The sequence below is a fragment of the Mesocricetus auratus genome, unplaced genomic scaffold (assembly GCF_017639785.1).
Source record: "Mesocricetus auratus isolate SY011 unplaced genomic scaffold, BCM_Maur_2.0 Super-Scaffold_100008, whole genome shotgun sequence".
NCBI classification, from domain to species: Eukaryota; Metazoa; Chordata; class Mammalia; order Rodentia; family Cricetidae; genus Mesocricetus; species Mesocricetus auratus.
Window position 1 is genome coordinate 72,473,997 of NW_024429192.1, and position 18,164 is coordinate 72,492,160.

General features: G+C 44.1%; 1 protein-coding gene and 1 non-coding gene across 3 annotated transcripts in view; both read left to right on the forward strand.

The window, feature by feature from the left end:
• Positions 1-12,629, forward strand: part of Mapk1 (mitogen-activated protein kinase 1) — a 62,728-nt gene extending 50,099 nt beyond the window's left edge. Inside the window, exons 7-9 of one of the 2 annotated variants that reach the window (XM_021231503.2) lie at positions 2,306-2,415; positions 5,483-5,603; positions 8,886-12,629. In XM_021231503.2, coding sequence (XP_021087162.1) covers positions 2,306-2,415; positions 5,483-5,599 — 227 coding nt within the window. In that variant the 3' untranslated portion in view covers positions 5,600-5,603; positions 8,886-12,629. Of the gene's footprint in view, positions 1-2,305; positions 2,416-5,482; positions 5,609-8,885 lie in introns of both variants that reach the window. The other variant, XM_005077568.4, reaches the window with a different exon arrangement.
• Positions 12,630-15,639: 3,010 nt separating this feature from the next.
• On the forward strand, positions 15,640-15,746 carry LOC121142103. The gene has a single exon (XR_005879111.1). It is a non-coding gene; the product is annotated as a U6 spliceosomal RNA (small nuclear RNA).
• The last annotated feature ends 2,418 nt before the right edge of the window (positions 15,747-18,164 follow it).

Genomic DNA, 18,164 nt, shown 5'->3' on the forward strand with positions numbered 1-18,164 from the left:
AACTAAGAGTGAGAATACTAACAGCAGCAAAGTGGTGACACGTGGCACACTTTGAAACATTTAGATTCCTGTGTGCGGTTTGGAGAACCTGTGAAGGCCAGGAAAGTAAGTACAAAGAGACCTGGAGGAGTAGGTAGTAAACCATAAATGCCTGCAAAACAGCCATACACATAAAATAAATATATTTTTTCAAAAGAGGGGTGTGGATGGAGAAAGAAGAGTAACAGGTAGTGGACAGTTAAGTGAGAAGGGTAAAGCAGGAGCAGGGAAATAACATGGATAATTGAAAAGGACATAAGAGGAAGAAAAACTTTTGTTACTTACATTTCTGTTGCTGTGGTAAAACACCATGACCAAGGCAACTTAAAGAAGAAAGGGTTTATATTTGAGTTATGGTTCCAGAAAGTTAAGACTCCATTGAGGCAGCAGGCACCACCTCAGAAACAGGAAGCTGAGGACTCGCATCTCAGACTGCATGTAGGAAACAGAGAGGGTAAACATGAAATAGACTTTAAACTCTCAAAAGACTGCCTCCAGTGACAGTTCCTCCAGCAAGGCCACACCTTCTGAGTGCCCCCCCCCAACAGCACCACCAACTGGGGATCAAGTATTCAAATGCCAGAGCCTGTGAAAGGCACCGTACTTCCTTCCAGTGTTGGCCAGCTTTCATAGCATAAGGTGTTAAGGAGGCTGCCAGGGGAGGAAAGGCACTAACAGGGTTACCAGGTTGTGAACTACAAAAACAACTTTTGAAGGGTAAATCCATTGGTGTGTGGTGGCACAAATGTCTTGGGGAAGGGGTAACCCACAGCTATCTGGTTAGATTTAAGACCTCATCAATGGGAAGGAACTGTGTGCCTGGTGTACTGTAAATCCAGTCAAGAATCAAGGGCTAGAGAGCTCATAGATCCTAGGGGAGAACCTGATGCCATATTGCTAACCCAGTAGAGTATCTAACTGCCTTCTAAATAATCAGTCCATATGTTCATAGGCTATAGTCCAGCCCAGACCCTCATCAAAGGCACTTTGTAGTGCATGGAGATTGAGGCTAAGAACTACAGAGTACAGAGATAAGTGACTATAGAATGCTTTTTCTGAAATGGGACATCCCCCAAAGCTCAGGAAAGGTCTTGAAAGAGCCAGATGTCAGGAAGATGTAATGCAAAACAGTAGCTTTTGGACATGATGGGCAGTTGTGTTCACTACTTTTAAGACCTGTATGAGACCAATCTGATCAATACTCTGGAGTGGATGGTTCAAGGGTGTGTCCCCTGGTAAGTTGGCCATGCTACATGCATGCCTCACACTCATACTACATGTGTGTCAGTAAGTAGGTTTTATAGAGTAGAAAAGAGAAGTGTTGGGAAGAGTGAACAATGGATTGATCAAAATATTTTTTGTATTTTTGAGGGGAGGGAATGACTTTGGAGTGATTCTAAGAGAAATACTTTTTGCATATGCATGAATTTTCGTGTGTCAGGTGTCTTCATTTGCTTTCTACCTTATTGGGGTATGTGAATATAGTATATGGAAGTCTGTGCACATGACTGTATGGGCGTCCTTGCTTATTTATATGCCTGTGGAGACCGGAGGTCTTTGTTGGGTATCTTCCTGAATCACTTTCCACTTCACAGTACCTATAGCTCACCCATTCATCTAGAATGACTGACCAGCAAGCCTCTGGGATCTTTTTGACTCTGCTTCCTTGCACTGATAATCCCATGGACTTTTTTATGTGAATGCTGGAGATCTGAACTCAGTTCCTGTGTTTGTAGAGCAAGCACTTTCTGAACCATATCCCAACTCTGTACTTTACAAAGCTGTGTAATAGAGAAATGTCAATATTTAGTAAGCAAACCTGGGGTTGAACACTAGTCTTCACTTTTCTCCTTTGGCTGTCCATTCCCCCTTTTTGAGCATTGGCATCTGTGATTGCCATGTGGTTAGCACTTACATTCACATAGTTGCAAAAGATTTGCAGTAAGACTACTGGAGGGTTACCTAAGTAGTTAAGAACACCAGCTGCTCTTCCCAAAGAACATAGGCTCAAGTTCCTGGGCCCACATGGCAGCTCACAGCCATCTGTAACTCCAGGCTCAGGTGGATTCAACCTGCTCTTCTGACCTCTGTGGACAGTGCACTCACATAGTGTACAACATGCATGTGACACACTCAAATACATACGGTTTTAAAGAGAGGCTTTAACAGTGATGGCCCACTGTCTTGAAGACAGCTCCATAGGAGATGTAAAACATTTGGTAATGAGTCCTGCTTCTCACCACTGCAAAATCCTTTCTCTTTGTAGCTCTGGACTTACTGGATAAAATGTTGACATTTAACCCTCACAAGAGGATTGAAGTTGAACAGGCTCTGGCCCACCCATACCTGGAGCAGTATTATGACCCAAGTGATGAGGTAAGAGTGCACCCTCCTGGTTGTTGCATCAGAGATGTTCAGTAGTCAGTAGAAGCTCCAGCCATGCCCTTGTCACGATTTTCCTGAGGAACATAATGGCATACCCACCTCCTTGAGAATGAGTACTGTACGACACAGCAGGCAGAGCAGTGCGGGCACAAAGAGGGCAGCTGCACCACTGTGGAGCGTTGCAAGAGGGACTTGGGTACAAGACTAATGTTACTCAGCTTATAAATGATTATAGTTCCTGAGGGTTAGGGTCCATGGCCATCATGGCAGGGGCATGGCAACAGGCACACATGACACTGGAGCAGTAGGTGAGAGCTCCCATCTTGAGACACAGCGACAAAGCAGAGGGAGGTACCTCAGAATCATAGTCTTCTGAAACCTCACAGCCTTTCCTCTGACACATCTCCTCCAATAAGGTCACACCCCCTAATTCTTCCCAAACAGTTCCACTAAGGACCAAGTATTCAAGCGTAAGCCTATACTACCACAACAGAAAGAGAACAATGTTGTATGCACATCACCCTGAGGGGGAGGTAGACAGCCTTCAGTTGAGGCAGCAGGTAGAGTCATGAGCTCATGTCTCTTAACAATATGCCATTCCCTAGAGACGACAGACAAAAAGCACTTTTAAAGTAGGAAAAAGCAAGTAGAGTTCACATTAAAATGTAAAAGAAAGACATCATAGCTAAAAGCTGATAAAAATGAAAGAGTATAGAAATCAAGATGTCTTAGCACTTTACTGCGGTAAAGAAACAGAGGTTTAGTCCATTATCATCATGGCTGGACATGCTGGCATGCAGACATGGTGCTAGAAAAGGAAGGGAGAGTTCTACATCTTGGTCTGCAGGCAGTGAGGAGTGAACTGTGTTCCACTCTGGGTGTAGCTCAAAAGCTACCTCCACAGTGATACTTCCTAATTTGCCACTCCCTGTGAGCCAGGCATTCACACATATAAGTCTATGGAGGCCACTCCTGTTCATGTCTCCACACAAGATGAAGATGGTGTTCCCATCCACATCTAAGACCACCCTTCAAGCACTTGGCAACTTGCCGAACACCTACAGTGTAGTTGATGACAACTCATTGGAAATTCAGAGATCTCAGTCCCTTGCACAGGGTATTTGTTTCCTAAGGGGCTGGTGTTCTCCTTAACAAACTGAGGCAGTGCATGACATGCATGGGATATTTTATGTGGTCCTGTACACTCAGTGTCCTCCAGAGACAGTTGGTCTTTTGCTCACATGACCAAAATACAATACAGTGTTTGAGTCATGTATAGGGATTGGGTACTACATGAGATGAGGAAGCCTAGATATATACTAATTGACAGCTTGTGTCATTGTCTACCTTAGTCTTGTGATATTTTAGTTTTAGACATTTAAAATCAAAACATGAGCTGGGCAGTGGTGGCACACACCTTCAGCCCCAACACTTGGGAGTCAGGTAGGCTGAGTTCTGAGTTCAAGAACAGCCAGGGCTACAGAGAGTAACTCTGTCTTGGGAAAAAAATGGGGCCAGCAAGATGGTTCAGTGGGTAAATGCACTTGTCAAACCTGAGAGCTTACTCAGTCCCCAGGACCACATGGTGGGATGAGAGTTCGCCTCAGTCTTCCATGCTCGTGCTTTGGTACACATGTTCTCACCCACATACACACAAGATGTTTCATTCATTCATTCATTCATTTGTTTGAGACAGGATTTCTCTGTGTAGCCCTGCCTGTCTTGGTACTTACTTTGAAGACCAGGCTAGCCTCAAACTCAGAGATCCGCCTGCCTCTGCCTCCCAAGTGCTGGGTTTAAAGGTGTGTACCACCAATGCCCAGCTTCCAGTTAATTTTTTTTAAGAAGTCAAAAAATATGGTATACTAGGATATTGTTTACTTGATCTTTTTCTCACCTGTCATGCATGCAGTTCTGGTGTCCTTCCCAAGCTGTGCATAAAATAGCATGGTGATAGTGCATGCTATGTGATCCCAGTGCTCCGGAAATGGGAAGATGAGAAATGCAAGGCTTCATAAGCAAATGTGAGGCCAACTTGAGATACATGACAGATGTCACCTATAATCAAAGCAATCAGGAGGCTGTGGCAAGAAATGATACATGTAAAGCAAACTGGGCTATATATTATACTACACACAAAGTGAAACTGTCAAAAAGTTTTCAAGTGAGGGTGAAGAGCATTTCCTCCCAGTTTTAAATTTTTCTATGTCTAATTTTTAAAAATAATTTCTTTCTTATGTGTGTTGGTGTTTTGCCTACATGTATGCCTGTGTGAGGGTGATAGATCCCCTGAACCAGAGTTGCCATGTGGGTACTTGAAATTGAACCCTAGTCCTCTGGAAGATAAACTAGTACTCTTAACCTCTGAACAATCTCTCCGGCACCCCTATATCTAATTTTTAAGTAAAGTAGGATTGACTTATATGCAGACATGGGTATTTCTATACAATACTAACCTCCCTTGTAGCTTCATTTTTAATAGCTTATAATGTTCCTTCAGATAATAAATATCAGCATCATGATTTATGTAATTCAAATGTATTTATCTCAGTTTAATGTTTGTTTGTTTTTTGTTTGTTTGTTGTTGTTGTTGTTTTTTTTTTTTTTTTTTTTTTTTTTTGCTACTAGGCATTGAACCCAGGTCTCAAGTGCTCTACTTCCCCAGCTCTGTTTTTACTCTGACAAGTTCTCACTGAATTCCCCAGGCTAACCTCTGGCTAGTTTTATGGTTTTGATTATATAATCATGCAACAACCTCTTTCTGTTACTGAGATATTTGGTATCTTAAAACATTTGAAAATCATTCCAAGAAATGTGTTAAGTTGAAGAAATTCTCACCATAACCATAGTCATGTCCCCTCTGTTTGTGTTTCTGTACTGTGCAGAGCTTCACACATGCCACCACTTTGCTGCACCCTAAGTCCTGGGGTTTTTAGGTTTTGTGAGGCATTGGTCCTGCTGTGTAAGTTTAGAATGTAAGCCAGAGTTGTGTTATAAATCAGTACATCACTGCCTTGACTAGTAGGTGACTAATAAATAATTCTGTTTTGTCTTAAAGCCCATTGCTGAAGCACCATTCAAGTTTGACATGGAATTGGATGACTTACCTAAAGAGAAGCTCAAAGAACTCATTTTTGAAGAGACTGCTAGATTCCAGCCAGGATACAGATCTTAAATTGGTCAGGTATCTAGAACTTTAACTGTACAGTTAACCCCCTAACAAGGGAGAGGTGGTACAAGTTAAAAACATCTTTAGAAAGAAAAAGGAATTCAGTGTTGTCCCTCTTTGATTGATAGAGCTTTTGTTCTGATTGCTTCCTGGTGTGAAATGAAGAAATTAGACTTCATCTTTCACAGATTATGAGGACATGAAATAAAGTGGCAGCTCTTACTGTGACGGTGATGTGTATTGGGGGTGGGGGTCACATAGGAGAAAATAACTTGGGAGGAACCAGCTTTGAGGTATTTACTCCCAAAGCCCTTATTTTATTATATGTGACATTTTAAATGTTCAGAATTTCTATTGTATAACTTTTGTGGCCTTGGGACTGTGTAGTTGGTTGGTCAGCTGGTTGGTTGGTTGCTGGTTGTTGGTTGGTTGTGATGTTAGGGATTGAATCCAAGGCCTCATGCATGCTAAGCAAGTGCTATACCACCAAGCTACACTCCTAAGACTTGATAAGAGGAAATTAATGGGAGAGGAAAAGGGGGTAAGAGGATAATGGGTGAATATGCTCAAAATACATTATACATGTATGAAAATGTCAGTGAAACCACTATGTATAATTAATATATACTAATAAAAACGTTTTAAAAATAAAGATTTGAAAAGATAAAATTTTATTCACTAAACAGTGTAACTGAATGAAACAGATATGGAAGCATTCAGGACAAACACTGAGAGGAGAATTACACAAACTAGGAAGACAGTGAGTGTGTGGGGAGGGTGATGGAGACTATACAGGAGACAGCCAGGAAAGGAAGGAGAGAGAGAAAGAGTTCTAAACAGTCTCAAGGAAATAGACTTCGTGTTGTAGCTTCATATTTTGAAGGATTCAGTTGGGGGCTGGAGTGTAGGACGTGCAGTACATAGCAATTCTTGTGCTGGCTAGGAAGCATGAGTGCCAGGTCCCGCTGCTTTCAGAGAGGAAGGGCCTGTTGTTAAGTGGTGTATATTCAGGGTAGCAGTCCCTCTAGCTTCTGTGTTATAACTCAAGATAGTCCACTTGAAATTGGAAGTAAAAATCTTTTTGAAAGTTTACTCACTCTTTAGGAGTCATGTTCCTTCCCACTCACCCCATCATACCACCACCGCAGTGTCAACTTACATTCAGATTTACATGGCTCCTGTCTGTCCTCAAGGGGCCACTCTGATCATCTTACAGTTGTCCTTTTTGTTCTTAGGCAGATTCACAGCACACCAGCACAGTCACAGTAACCCACAGTGTTAGAGTTCTCCATGTGTCTCCCCTGATTAGACAGTGCTTATGCTGGAGTCCCCTGATGGACCAGGTCTGCAGATGTCACTGTGCCGGAAGCCAGTGTTGTTGGTTCACACATGGAGTGTGGCAAAGGGAAGCCGGGAAAAGCTTTCTCCGGGAGGGGAAATTCAGACTGACCCCTCAGAAGGGTCTGTGTGTGCCTAGGCTAAAGCGTTCTGAATAGATCTGAAGTGGCTGCTGGGGAAAAGGATTTACAGAAGCAGCATGGAACAGGCTGATGTTAGCCTTTGGCAAAGAGTCATGACCGTAGACACTACAGACAGACAGACAACCAAGAAGATGCTGTTAACAGGAAGCCAGTTATAGCAGTTTAATGCTGGAGACCCACAGTTATTCCATATATTTCTAAAGCGTGACATTTTCCCAGTGATCTTTTAATGACAATTCAGCTATTTTAAAAAATTAAAAACAATTTTTTTGAAGTAGGTACTCCTATCCCACCACCAGATGCCGTTAACATTTGGCTGTACTTATTTTTCTCCTTTTATCAGTCTGTATCTTCCTCCATCTACCTATTAACCCAGCTTATTTATTTCATACATTTCAAGGAGAAATTGTTATCTAGAGTGACTTTTAATTTATTTTTTAAAATGAAAATAAGGGGCTGGAGGAATGGGTCAATAGTTGAGGCCAGTGGCTACTCTTCAGAGGACTTGGGTTTGAGTTCTAGCACCCATGTGGTCACAACTCCAGTTCCAGGGTTCTCCCTCCCTGTTATCCAGAAGGTAGCACTGAAGTGTTTGCTAACTGACAGACAAATCAATCCTCTTGGGGTCATTCTGCATGTGGTCATACTCCTCACTGGTCCCTGAGCTTAGCCTGTGGAACTCAGACAAGCTGAGGACAGGGAGTGCTGAGAGACACGGAGACATTGGGGACATACATACATGAAAAAGTAAAACAGAAAAACTACTTGCTGCCTGAGGCTCACTTTCTGATGTCCATGTAGTGGCCTGAGTAGTCCTGAAAGGTCAGGGTGTTTGATTGCATTTTGCGTATGGACATTTCCAGTGGTGATCTGAAGGGATGCAGTCAGTACCTCATTTTCATCCAGACCTGAGTCCCTACTGTGAATATAGAAGTAATCCTTTCTTCCTCTCTACCTATTTCTGAGTTTTCTCAGGTAGATGGATTACTAAGAGCATTATTAGCCTTGCCAGGTAGTGGTAGCACACACCTTTAATCCCAGCACTCGGGAGGCAGAGGCAGACAGATATCTGTGAGTTTGAGACTAGCCTACAAGAGCTAGATCCAGGACAACCTCCAAAGCCACAGAGAAACCCTGTCTAGAACCTCCCCCCCCCAAACACACACACACACACACACACACACACACAAGAGCATTTAGCCTTAGCTCCCTTTGGTTTACTGGAAGATAGAAACATTTTAGGTCTGGTTAACCTGTCAGCCTATTACCTTGTACATAGTTGGCACTCATCCTTACCACCCTGACTTTTTTGGGGGGAGGCACTGGAACAGGGTTTCTCTGTATAGCCCTCGCTATGCTGGAAATCACTCTGTAGACCAGGGTGACATCAATCTCAGAGACCTACCTGCCTCTGCCTCCCAAGTGCTAGGGTTAAAGGAAGAGACAGTGAACCACTGGGCCTGGCTTGAACTTCTGAACCCTTAAAACCCACTCCCAGTGATACACTTCCTCCAACAAGGCCACACCTCCAGTAATGCCACCGTCATGGCGGGGCATTTTCATTCAAACCGCCATACCCCACCAACTTAGCTCTTAAAAATTGTCTGAGAAAGATGGCTGTGAAGTGGGGGCAGAGCTCGGACGGACCTCCAAGGCCTATGTCACACGTGTGTGAGAGTACAGTGACCTTTTTACCGTACTTTAGTCCCATTACATCTTTACTTTGCCATGTTGTACTGTTGCTGCCTTTATTGTGACATGGCTCAATCCTTACTCCTGAGTTTGTCTTTTTTTTTTTTTTTTTTTTACAGGACAAGGGCTCAGAGGACTGGACGCGCTCAGATGTCGGTGTTCTTCCCAGTTCTTGACCCCTGGTCCTGTCTCCAGCCCGTCTCAGCTTACCCACTCTGACTCCTTTGAGCTGCTTGGAGGGGCAGCTTCTGGTAGTAGTGGCTTTTATACTTTCACAGAATCCCTTCATCCAGAGATGTCTTCTGGCACCAGTGTCCTGCAGCAGTGTGCACTTCGGTGCACTTCCTGCCTGCCATTGTTTAGTCACTAACTGCTTTCTGGTTTGAAAGATGCAGTGGTCCCTCCCTCCCAGAACCCTTTTTACATGTCATCCTGCTGAACCATGCAGCCTCACCAGAGCCGAGTCTTTCCAAACTGGCCCCAGTCACTGGCATCTCGCTGTACAGTGAGTAATGCTATTACATAAGGCACTTTTAAGTCAGTGACAGTTCCCAATTTGCACTTCATCTGTTGACTAGTAACTGTCTACCCAGAGCAGGAGCTTGTGGACATCCCTGGATGTTGTTACAGGCTTCAGGGACAGGCTCTTCTTTCACGGGAGTCGTTTGGGGACATTTTTCTGTGTCTCATGTTAGTCCCATATTTAAGGTATGTACTATTTTCCCGGCTTGTAAAACATTGGGTCACTGTTCTAAGAAGCATTGCACCAGCAGTGTGATTCTGCAGGTTTCCTAAAGTTACTTCTCTTGTAATGGAGGTGTAGCACATGCTATCCCTAGCCAGAGATTTAAAATAACAGTTCTGCTTGTCATTTGCTGCAAGATGTACAAGCACTGAGCTGTAGAAGTTTCTGGTGAAGTAGAGAACAAGCTGACCTAGATGTTCAGGGTGGAGTTCCATATATGCCTTGAGCTATTTCACACAGAAGGCTGATTTTGTAACTACATTCACTGCCTTGGGGTTTAGCTAAGAGGAACACTGCGTCTTTAAATGAGAAAGTGTACAGTTCTTCTCCTAAAGCATGTCGGCATCTCAAGCTCACTTTTCAGCGGTATAATGACTTGTAATAAAGCCTTCATGAGCTCTCATCATGAAGCTCTTTTCTGTTGCCAAGTATTGAGGTGTTTCTGGTACTGCTGAGTTAATGTCATAAAAGGCTAGCAGTAACTGTGTTCGAGCTCTCTCCTATTTCCTCATTTATTTTGTTCCTGCGCTGTGTGCTGTGGAGTTGATGGTGTTATCCCAGTACAGTGCCTCCTGACCCCTTCACTGCTCTCTGATGAGAAGTTTGCCTTGTTCAATACTTACTGTGCCCTTGCATGACTGTTAAGGCTTTCTGTGCAGAGATCACTGTCCAAGTGTCACATCCTATGATTGAGCAAAATCTATTGTGACCTCTGAGTTGTATTCCACAGAGACTGCTCTCCAGAAGATGATTTAGGAGATATAATTCTAGTGTTAGCTTTTCATTTCTCAGCTGTCTTCCCCCCCCCCCACATAATTTTTGACAGCAACAGAGAATGGGTTCTATAAAGACTGCCTGCTAGTATGAACAAAATGCACTTGTAACTCATGGAAATAAATGTACATCTTTATCTTTACACCGATAATATGATTCAGTGTTGATTTCCTCTGGATCGGTGTGTCTTAAGTGGACAGATACAATCACAGTCAGTTTAAAATTTGTGCTTTAGGCAAAAATGTTCATGGACCTCACTCCACTCCTCCCCACTCACCCCTGCACTGCCCCACATGTCTGGTTATGTAAGATGACTTAGAACGATCCTTTTCAGCCAGACCTGGTGTTGTACACCTTTAATCCCCTCACTCAGAAGGCAGAGGCAGATGGATCACCGAATTGGAAGCCAGCTGGGACTACATAGGCCCTCCTCAAAAAACCAAAAAGAAAAAGAAAGGTTCTCCCTTCACCCTCTGAGCAGCAAATGATTCTGACGTAGCCCTCTCAATATTACAGGTGTTAAGTAGTCAGATGTTGATGACAACTCCCAAACATGCCAGGTTGGAAGTTCTGGTTCCCTCTGAAAAGGGCCTTCTGCCTGTGTACCCTAGAGCTGTGGGAGGGAGGGGCTGTTCAGTAGTACCCTTGGTGTCTGCTACCAGGTTCAGAATGACACCCCCCCTTACCTGGCTAAAAAGGGTGACTGACTCCTCAGAAACCATATCGTGATTCTTGCTCTAAGTACCTGCTTTTCACTTCCACACATGAAGCCCACCCAGCATTAAAAGATGAAGAATCTACTTTTATTGATGCACTAATAGTGAGTTTTCTTTTCTCTTCTTTTTTTAAGCATTGATAGTTTTCCTACTTGTTTCTTCGTATTTCTAAAGGAGGTATTCACATTACATTATCAGATTAATCTGAAATCTTCTAAATAAGGAAACCATAGCCTCATCATCTAGGGGCCTGAGCTCTCTGCACTTCCCCTCTCTGGTACTGTGAGGGAAGATTGATGTTGAAACCACTCTGCATCCTAGAGTCACTATTCCACAATTAGTGCAGCTTCACTATGTGCACGGCAAATGACACACCAGAGAACAATAGAGCCAGGGTAACTGTGGCAACTGGTAGCTGTCATGTGTGGTCACACTCATTGCTTTGGATCTTCTCACATTTCTAATAAAGATACACTGGTGACACTGAGTAGTTTTGTACATACATAGGCAGCTGTCAGGTGGTGGTTTTTTTCCATGTCTTAGAATATAAGCAGAACACTGGTGAGAACATGCTGCTTCTTTACTTTGTGTGAAGAAGACACCTGCCCAACACTCCAAGAGAGACTGGTGAGAGTTGTGCCCAGGGTTGAGGCCTCTCAGTAAGGAGCAGTGTGGTGCATGTGTGCTCACTCTGCCGTCCCTGCTCCTGTGCATCAGGCAGTGCAGTGGGGTGGAGGTGACCATTAGCTGTGTCTGAGGAATCACAGAGGCCCATCCCCCACGCTGCATGCTGCATAGTATTCAGACCACTTAGAGGAGACTTTCATCTGCTTACCATTAACACTCACATTAATATGAATAATTACATTTGAACTTTGGTGACTTATATAGTGTGGTAACGGTATGTTAATGCACATTCATATATGCATATGCTTTGGGGTCCTTGATAATTCTTTTATATTTGTAAATCAGTGTTTTGGAGCAGTCCCACATTTAAGGGAAATATTTTTGTAAATGTATTGGTTTTGAAAATCTGAGCAATTCTTTTGCTTACACATTTTTAAAGCATTTGTGCTTTAAAATTGTGCTGGTGTTTGAAATATGGTCCCCATGACCCAGATGAGACATGTTGAGGGGTAAACAGTGTGACTTCTCAGACTGTGTCCAGCTTGACGTGATGGATCAGCAACAGTGGGATCCAGAGTCTCTAGGGTTGCACCAGGTTTACCTAAAGCTTGTTGCCCTTTTTGTGCCATTTATTCCTGAAGAACACTCCAGAAGGTTCTTAATTGCTTTGTATCTGCTTTGTACTGTTGGTACCTTTTTGGTATTGTATCCCAAACTGCATAGATATTAAGAATAATGGTAAGTTTAAAAAATAAATGTTGAAGGAAGATTTTATTCAGAATCTAAATGTTTTTTCATTATATTGTTAAACTTGAACATTTATCTGTGGTTTATGTGATTTGGTTAATGTGCACAAAAATTGTAAGAGAGGTTTATATTTCATCTTAATTCTTTTGATGTTGTACACGTGCTTTTTAAGAGAGATAATTTGAATGTTTATGGCACCAGACTTGTAAAAAGAATTACAAAAATTCTTAGACTCATTAAATTGTGTCACTGTATTACCATTCGCCAGTGCTGTTGAATACCGTGTGGTTGTTCCACATAGAGTACCTACCAACTGTGACTGTGCTGGCAGCTGTTAGTAGTAGGGTCACAAATTGGTGCTCTGGGTGACTGGGTACCTCCTGAACCCTCCCCCATCCCCTGGCCTTCAGTGGCCCCATTACAGGCAGACCTCAGATGTAGTCTCTTTTCACACCAGGAACTCATAACTATTAACAGGTCTTGAGCACTTGTTTCTCAGTATTTGTTGGGTGCTTTGGATCACTAAAGCCAAGTTGAGTATTTTCCCCTCTGTTGTTAGCTGCAGCTGGCTCTCTGTGCTCAGTCTACGGCAGACTGCCAGCCATGTGTCATGTGCATGGAAGGTAGAAACATATTCAAATAATTATCACCGCACCACAGCAAGTACTCAGCAAATACCAAGCCTTCACAAATGTCTCTTATGACACTGTATGTTGTTGCAAGGTGTCGGTAAATCCCTACTTACTAAACCCTACTTCTATCCATCTAAGGGGAAAGCCTGTTTTGAAAAGTCCTCAGGGAACGGAGTTGGTGTCAGATGGGTGTCTGAACCACTGGGTATATCACATTCAGATCTTTTCCAGGAGAAAGCAATGGACATGACTCTCTTCCTTATTCAGTGCCGATGCCTGCTGGTTATAGTTGAAGATCTACTAGTTGGGATCTAGTACTGAGGACTGAGAGTGTCCAGAGCAGTGGTGTGATGGGTTTTTCTGGAGTGCATGTTTTTACATCTCTGAGTCTAAAAGCAAAGAGACAACAGGGAAGAGAAGATAGAGTAAAACAAAGGACTGTAGGTACCAGCTTCTTTGACTCTGCCATCAAGAATGGCTAAAGTCATGAGAAAACAGCAAGCTCATGCTTCATAATCGGTCTGTTTTTGTGAGTAAAGATCGCTCTGATGGTGAGGAAGATGGAAATGAAAGGACTGTTGTCTAGGGAACATTGTCCTCTAACCCTTGATGCCATTCTCTGGCTTAGACAAAGCAAAGTGCTGAGAGGACAGAGTGGAACAGTGTCTCAGAGAAACAACCAGCAGAGGGCCAGGGCAAAGCACTGTGCTGCAGGTAAAGTGAACTGTGGACGCTCATTACAGAGAGGGTGTAGCAGGAGGAGGGTCCCCCTTGTGTCTCCACAGGAGAGCAGAAAAGTAGGTAGAGTGTTTGAGGAGTCTGAAGACCACTGCTTTGGATGTGTTTCCCTTATAGGTAGTGATATTGGATAGCTGGAGTGAGAGAGGGAAGAGCAGATCTGATAGAGGCTATCAGATGGTAGCACACATTTAATCCCACTCTAGAGGCAGAGCCTGGTCTTTAAAAAAGAGTTCCTGGTCAGCTGAAGCTACAGGGAGATGGGGGGGGGGGGACTCCCAGTAAAAGAAACTTGTCTGTGTATCTTTCCCCTGGTTTACTAATTTCAAATGAATCCAGCAAACAATGGATTCCTTCTGTGGACCTGCACAGCCAGCAACTGACTGCCTCGAGGACTATCAGTATCTTCAGGAATCACCAGAGCTGCATCTTTCTGCAGAGAAGGGAGAGAACATTCAATGATATAAAATGCAAGAAGACCCGTTTCCAAAAAGAAAGACAACAAACTTGCCTGTACTAGATTTGGGGTTATTCCTTTGTGGGGATTCTTGAAGTATGCACTTAAAAGCAAAGATTGTGACAAGGATATGAAAAGTGGTCACTTAAAATAACTTTCTTGACCATCAGCAGGACCACTGGGTACCAGTCACTCCCTTTCACCATAGACCTGCATACATATGGGAAGTGGTTGTGGGAGGGGAGTGTAGGCTATGTGGTGTCTGGGGAAATCCTTTGTTTTCTTCTTTGCCTTCATTCTCAGTTTTCTACCTTCCTCTTCACAAGGTTGAGAGTTCATGGGAGAATGAAGAGGGCCCTTGCGTTTTGATATTTAGAGTGCTAGAGATGAACTCCAGATCCTTCAGCATAAATAAGAACTAGGACTCCGTCACAGTGTGCCCCCAGCCTAAGGGATGTTCTTGCCTTCCACACATGAGCTTAGAAGTGATCTTCCCTTCACCTGAGGGGCATGGCTTGGAACTGTAGCCTGTAGTACTGGGCTGGACCAGGCCAGGGACAGGAAGGATGCCCAAAGAGTGGGTTCAGTGATGTACAGGGGACAAAAACTTAGAAAAGAAATGGTAGAATTCAAGACCAGCATGGGCTGCATAGCAAGACTATAGATAGATAGCAAGTCTAGATAGATAGGTAGTAGCCTGGCTGTGTTGGTCCACACCTTTAATCCCAGTGCTTAGGAGGCAGAGGCAGGTAGGTCAGTTAGACCTGGTCTACAGAGAAAGACCTGGGACAGCCAGAGCTACACAAAAGCCTTGTCTCAAAAAACAAGGTGGTAAGCCAGGGGTTAAGTGTTGGGTTTCCTAGCAGGAGCAGGGGAGCCAGTGTAGATGTGCAACTGCTGAGTGGAAGCTGCCTCCCATAGCCAGGTGGGTCTATCTATGTAGTAAGAAACCGAGTAATGAAAGCTAGGCATGTAAAGAAGCAGCAAGTGGAGGTGTACAGCCTGGGGGGCTGGGGTCAGGGCTGGCGAAGTCAAGAAAAGACCCTGGGCAATGAGTTGCTGCAGACAGGCAATGCAGGAACACACACTAGCTGACATGCTGGGAGCCAGTTCCGCCCTTAAGTCAACCTTGTCATTGTTCCCTTGGGCCTACACCACCTGGTGCCTCGGTGTTCTTACATCTCTCTGAAGACCTCTCCCTTTTCAGCACCAGAGTGAGATTCTCAAAGGCCCTCTAGAACAGAAAATGTGGATTTTCTTAGAACTGACTATACAGACTTGGGGTCACTGAGACAAGACCAAAGTGAAAGACCCATAGAGATAAGTGGAAGCACTGCCAGGGCTCCCAGGCCGACTCAGGCTGTAGCTGTAGTTTAGTGGTGTGTATCACACACAAGTTCCAGTACCCCAAAATACTCCAGTTCTCAGTTACTTTTAGTGCTCACTTCAGCAGCACAAATACTAAAATTGGAATGATACAGAGAAGATTAGCATGGCCCCTGCGCAAGGATAACATGCAGATTCGTGAAGCGTTCCATGTTTTTATTTTCATATTCTGAAAAAAATTACTTTTGGCCATCTGTTGTCCATGTGAAGTCTGCAGCACCATGTTCTCCAGTTTTGGGTGCCTTTCTCACTGGTGCCCTTTCATGAGATGGACTCTGGAAAAGTGTATCTCCATCCTGTCTGTCTCTGGCTCCTAAAGTAATTTTTGAAGACGAAGTAACCATGGAATCGGTGAAGCCACAGCCAATTGTTCACCATGCACAGAGGTGGGCAGAGGGGACTGAGCTGGCAGCAGAGGCCCTGGAGCTGGAACAGACCCAACACAAAATAATGAACTTTTTCAAAACAAGATTATTTCATAACTGGATTGTGTGTTTCCCAAACATGAACTTTGTAGATGCCAGCATCATAATGCCAAAGTCTAGAACTTATTCAGTGAGTTTATCCTGCTGACCTAGAAAGATGAGAAGATCAGACCACTCTGCGTGGAGAAGACATAAGCACGGAGGAAAGGCACCTGAGAGGTAAGGCGCAGCGCTCAGTGCCTGCATAACTAACCCGCAGTGCCAGAGCCTATAGGAACGGAGAGCACCCTGCTCCCACTTCATTAGACAGTGCACTGGCCACTGCTCAGCTGAGAATAAAACAACTCGTGTGGGCTATTGAGGCAGGTGCAGAGATAAAGGCACCTGCCATTAATCCTGAGATTGATTCTTGGGACCCACTTGCACTCACACAGACACATGAAACTTTAAATCCCTACGTGCCAGAACAGCTGCTTCATCAGAACACATTTCAATTGCAAAGCAAATGTAATACCAAAATATTTAATGAAGGAAGCTATGCTATTAGTGGTGGTACTGTCTCACCCCAAGGAACCGTTAGAGAATTAATACAGGGATAAGATTGATTTGCCAGATGGTAGTGGCAGCAGCACTCGCCTTTAAACTCAGCAGTCAGGAGGCAGAGGCAGGTGGACCTCAGTGAGTTCAAGGCCAGCCGAGTCTACAAAGCTACACAGAGAAACCCTTTCTCCAAAAAAAAAAAAAAAAAAGAAAAGCAGATGTCATGAAAGAAACAGCATGCTTCTGCCCTGTCCCCTTTGTGTGTCCTGGTCAGCACTGGAGTTGGCAGAACTTCAGCCTGTGCTCTGCAGTTGTGTCTGAGAGGCAAGCAGCCAGCACACAGTTCTACCCAGACAGGAACTGGATGACTGCTGGGAGCCATGTAGACCTGACATGGGCACCCTTCCCCCTGTCCACTTGGGGTTAAGTGGATGCTTTCTTGCGGTTTCACTTAAGAATGGCTGTAGCCAGAGCTGGAGAGATGGCACAGAGGTTAAGATCACTGACTGCTCTTCACAGAGGTCCTGAGTTCAATTCCCAGCAACTACATGGTGGCTCACCACCATATATAATAAGATCTGGTGCCCTCTTCTAGCGTGCAGGCAGAACACTATACATAATAATCAAATAAAATAAAAAAAAAAGAAAAAGTGGGCTGTGGTCATAGGAACCACTATTGGGACACCTTGGCAGCCAGAGCCAGGCAGCACATCTAGGCTGCTGATTGCTGGCGTGCCTTAGTTACTCCCCTGGGATTCAGAGGGGCCCTGGGTCTGCACACATCCAGCTCTACTGAGTGATTGCATAGCTTTAAACAAGTCTGCATTTTTAGCAAGATCATCTAGTGATTTGCTAAGTGAGAAGTCCTGTACCTTGGTTGCATAGCCACTCTAGGACATATTCCCATCATTGGTTAACTTTCTAATTAAAATACAGTTTATTTTCTCCCTCACAGTGGGCGGCAGGTCCTTAGCTTCATGCACTCCTTCATTTGCAGGAAAAATGGGAAATCGAGTGGCAGCTGGCAGCTCCAAGGAGAGCACAGTGCCATGGCAACTGCTTCCATCAATAGCTTACTTTCATCTCTGCTCTTAGATTTTCCTCGTCTCGGTCCTAAAGCTGGAAATGTTTTAATTTGGAAAGAACATAAGATAATGTGTGGTTGCCATGTAAGTGGCATCTGCACACTTCCTTACTGAGCTTGAAAGGTCAGTGACGTTTAGAAACAGGGCACTCTGAAGAGTTTGCATCCCTGCTCCTCACCGGCCTGAGGGGTCCAATCTTACACCTATGTAGATTGCTTCCTCCTGGCTGATTCAAGGATTTGCAACAGAACTGTGGGGTGGAAGTCAGGCTGGCAGGCCCTTTAGGAGGATTGCTTTAGTTTTCTTTCCCAAGGCCCAGTGCATATATGTCTACTAGGACTGCCATAGCAACACTGGTGGCTTAAGTGATGAGTTGTCACAGTGCTGGCAGTTGATGTCAAAGATCAAGGTATCCCGGGGTTGGTTTCCTCTGAGACCTCTTAGCTTGTCGATGCCTGTGTTTGGCCTGTGGCTTTACATGTAGTCAGTGTCTGACCAGAATATCTTAGGCCCGCCCTAATAACTT